Source organism: Melitaea cinxia, chromosome 13 (genome assembly GCF_905220565.1).
Source record: "Melitaea cinxia chromosome 13, ilMelCinx1.1, whole genome shotgun sequence".
In the NCBI taxonomy this organism is placed as follows: domain Eukaryota; kingdom Metazoa; phylum Arthropoda; class Insecta; order Lepidoptera; family Nymphalidae; genus Melitaea; species Melitaea cinxia.
Genome location: NC_059406.1, coordinates 8,609,240 through 8,613,551, shown reverse-complemented (window position 1 = coordinate 8,613,551; position 4,312 = coordinate 8,609,240). Strand labels below are relative to the sequence as shown.

The 4,312-nt window shown below is 33.4% G+C and overlaps 1 protein-coding gene across 1 annotated transcript; it reads left to right on the top strand.

The window, feature by feature from the left end:
* Window positions 1-2,084: 2,084 nt before the first annotated feature.
* LOC123659117 (NADH dehydrogenase [ubiquinone] 1 alpha subcomplex subunit 7-like) lies at window positions 2,085-3,078 on the top strand. Its single transcript, XM_045594377.1, has 2 exons — window positions 2,085-2,442; window positions 2,853-3,078. The coding sequence occupies exons 1-2, from the start codon at window positions 2,149-2,151 to the stop codon at window positions 2,997-2,999; spliced, it is 441 nt and encodes a 146-aa protein (XP_045450333.1). The 5' UTR covers window positions 2,085-2,148; the 3' UTR covers window positions 3,000-3,078.
* The last annotated feature ends 1,234 nt before the right edge of the window (window positions 3,079-4,312 follow it).

The window sequence follows — 4,312 nt, the reverse complement described above, 5'->3', positions numbered from 1 at the left end:
ACATACGTCTAGTAATTTTTTTTCTTAAATAAAATTACGTCCGTAATATACATAAAACAATGTGTGTTAATTAATTGCTTTACCTTTCAATTTACAATGAAAAAAAGTCAATATATTTAATACATTTTATTTTTCAAATAATTGTTTTCTGAAATTGGTCTTAGAAAAGACTACTAAATTTTGTCTCAAACTATAGATTATATGGTTTTGGTTTGGTTTTAATTTTTCACAAGAAGTTTATACAATATTGTATAAGCTACTTGATTTTTCATTACACAATGACATTTCAATAAAGTAAAATTATTGTGACCCGCAAAAAAACTCCTAGTGCTTATAATGTAGCCCCTGAAATTAAATTGACGCGCCAAAAATGGCGTAAACTCATGTGTGTTGCCCATAGTCACCACGCTGGGCAGGCGGGTTGGTGACCGCAGGGCTGGCTTTATCGCACCGAAGACGCTGCTACCCGTCTTCGGCCTGTGTATTTCAAAGCCAGCAGTTGGATGGCTATCCTGCCATCGGTCGACTTTATAAGTTCCAAGGTGGTAGTGGAACTGCATTATCCCTTAGTCGCCTCTTACGACACCCACGAATGAATGAATAGAATGCTAATATTTTGTTACAATTATGCATTCAAAAATTAAATAATAATAATTAAAAAAAAAAAAAAAACATTATACCATGTATTTGACACACGCAAGCATAATTATATACTCTTCTGTTTATTGTTAAAGTCCGTGGTCAAATTGAGAATAGATTATAGATTATTTGATTGATTGGTATAATGGCTTTCAGTAATCAGTTGTGCCAGTGGAGCATGGTTGATTCCGACAATGTCACGTAGAGTGGAGAACAATGTCTTTACTGAATGTCAAACATAACCTTAATATAAAATTAATTATGGTCGAACCGTCGAATTTCGACCACTGGCCGACCACTAGTTTAAATTAATTATGGTTGAATTTTGACCACTGGGCGACCACTAGTAGTCGTATTATATCGTTAGTTGAATCTGAAAAATTAAAATATATCGAGAAATACTATTATTTACCACAGAATTCTAAACAATGTCATGTATAATAATTGCTTGTGACAGTATTTTTAACCGACTTCCAAAAAAGGAGGAGGTTCTCAATTCGACTGTATTTTTTTTTTTTTTATATATGTTACATCAGAACTTTTGACCGTGTGGACCGATTTTGACAAATTTTCTTTTAATCGAAAGGTGGTATGTGCCAATTGGTCCCATTTAAATTTATTTGAGATCTAACAACAACTTTTCGAGCTATATCTAATAATGCGTTTTTACTTGACGCTTTTTTCGTCGACCTACGTTGTATTATACCGCATAACTTTCTATTGGATATACATATACCGATTTTGATAATTCTTTTTTTGTTGGAAAGTAGATATCCCTAGTTTAGTACCATGATAAGGAAACCAGGATCTGATGATGAGATCCCAGAGAAATAGAGGGAAACTCTTGAAAATCTGCAATAACTTTTTACCGGGTATACCGATTTTAATAATTTTTAATTTAATCAAAAGCTGATGTTTGTCATATGGTCACATATAAATTTTATTGAGATCTGATAACTACTTTTTGAGTAATTTTTGATAACGTGTAGTTACTTGACTATTTTTTCGTCGATCTACGTTGTATTACTCGTCGATGTAATTGAAGTCGGTTTTTTTTTCGTTTGCGAGCAAACGCAATTATTTAAAATAAGTTTATACTTTTTTATTGACATAATGATTTGCTCTTTTAATTTTGCCTTATAAAAATTACGTTATTAAATGTTACATTACGTTTACGTTAATATTAACGTTAATAAGATACAGCTATCATAAGGGTTAAGCAACATTTGAATGGTTTTCGAACTCAATGTAACTAAATTTTTATGTCATTGAAAACTCTGATTAAACTTTGAAATTGTTATATTCTCTATAGAAAATTGTCACATTAAATTTTTTAAATGTTTCAAAATTATCAATACTTATTAACAAAGTTACATATATTTATTGATTTTTTAATGACTGTCCTGCTATTGTGTGTCAGACTTTATCGACCAGATCATGCATTTAAAAAAATGACAATACCTTGAATGTTATTGTTTTTTAACATACGTCACTAATAATAATTTCAAGATGTCTAAGAAAAAATTTAGAGATGTGTCTTATGTTTTGCAGAAACTAAGAAAATTTTTGCTAGGCAGAGAACATACTCTTCATGGTCGCTTTCCGCCTTTAGTAGCACCCCGCACTACACCACCAGCAGAAATACCGAGAGGACCGGATACGAAGTATTCTGAAAACTATTATTATAAAAGAAATGCCTTTCATTCTGTTCAACCACCAGTTATAGCGCCAATAGCTGAAGGCCCGCCAATTTTGAATGATCCGGTTAAGAAAATTGAAACTAAGGTTATTCGTCCTGATGCCGTGAGTGATTATAAACAAACTCATTTTCTCCCCGCGTGAATTACAAGGGTTTTTGTGATAAGTTTGAACGTTCCCGTTAAAATATAGCCAATATTATTCAGCGATTACATAACATTCCACTGGTGAAAGATTTTTTCAAAAATCGGTCCAGTATTATTTTTAGTTTATCCAGTACAAACAAAGACTCAAATTATTTCTCTCTCAAGCTCTCAAGACTAAAAAATTTAAATAAAACAGTAGTACATAAAGTAATAAAAATTATGTATAGGTAATATACCAAAGAAATGAGTTTTCGATGAATGTTTCTAGCGAACAAATGAGACAATTTACGCTGTGATCTTCTAATGTGGGGTCTGTTTATTTTTATTTATAATGATTGAAGTACGTTCATTACCGTGAATATGTTTCAGATTTGCTTCAACTTCGCTCCAACACCTGGTCCTGCGTGGTGGTGGGATGGTCACTGTTATTACGAAAGTGTCCCAGACCCACCTAATCCAAGTAGTGCTCCTCAAGAAAATGATCCCTACTGCCCAAATCCTGATCAAAAACAATGATTCTATTTTAAACTAGCTGTGCCAGCAACTTCATCCGCATGGAATTTAACAAAAAAAGTTATTGTTCATTTCGTAGAAATATGAAATAAATATTCCTAGAATAAAAGTAGCCTAATTTACTCCTCACTACATCAGCTATTTGCCAGTGAAATTCGTGTCATAATCGGTCCAGCCGTTTTAGAGATAAGCCGGAACAAATAGACAGATAAACAGACAGACAGACAGACAAATATTGAAAAAATGTTATTTTCAAATTAGTGGTTAATAAACGAAGTTCAGGGATACCTCTTCGTATTTAAAAACTCAACTAAGCATTATGACAAAGAACTTGTAAGTGTTGCTAGTAGAGTAATTGAAGATCACAGCAAAATAATACTGTTTTCAAGCAGTATTGTAATTCTGTTGGTGAGTAAGGTGACCAGAGCTCCTGGGGGGGATTGGGGATTGGGTCGGCAACGCGCTTGCGATGCTTCTGGTGTTGCAGGCGTCTATAAGCTACGGTAATCGCTTACCATTAGGTGAGCCGTACGCTTGTTTACCAACCTGGTGACATAAAAAAAAAATTACATACTATTTGGTTAACTCAATGCCGTGTGGTGTCGGCCGAGTAGAATAGCACCACCCCCTATCTTCCCGTGGGGGTCGTAAAAGGCGACCAAAATCATCAGGGTCCTGGAGAAGGAAAACTTCATTTGAAACCCGGAATGGGATCTCCGTCAAGTATTCGATCGTCGGACGTTGATTCATTGTCACTCATACCAAGTATTTGCACCGGCCATGTTGATGTTTGTCGTGCCTTTTTTTTTGTTGTGTGCATTTCTGGAAATTAATTGAAAATGTACCTTTTTAGCTTCTTATGTGTCTGATGATTATATTACATTATTTTTTTATGTACTTAATACTTTATTAAATAATAATACCTACGTAATCTATACATCTGTACATACTTAAAAATAAAGTTGAAGTTTCACAAACAGCATAAAGCCAAACTAATTGAATGTTATATCTCACTAAATTACATTTTTCCGACCAGACCAGATTTCTTATTCACCAAGGCAGTAGTAGTTCTTATCTGTTGTTACGTAAAAAGCTATGGAAGTAGTAGGATTTGGATTCTGGCATTATTGTTGCGCTTTCACGATGCCTGTGATTTGTAACAACACACGGAGTCGCCTTTCATCGATTATTTTGATTTCAAGGAAAATTAGAGAAAGAATCATGAAAAATTTCAAAAATTGATAATAAAATATTTTAACTTTGGAAAAAATATATTTAAATAGTAAAAACTAACTATACCTATTTGGGGGTACGAG

Bases quoted from the DNA above. Each gene is read 5' to 3' on its own strand.
- LOC123659117 (XM_045594377.1), top strand. From the start codon at position 2,149: ATGTCTAAGAAAAAATTTAGAGATGTGTCTTATGTTTTGCAGAAACTA. The intron at 2,443-2,852 runs GTGAGTGATTAT...AATATGTTTCAG, and splicing joins AGGTTATTCGTCCTGATGCC to ATTTGCTTCAACTTCGCTCC.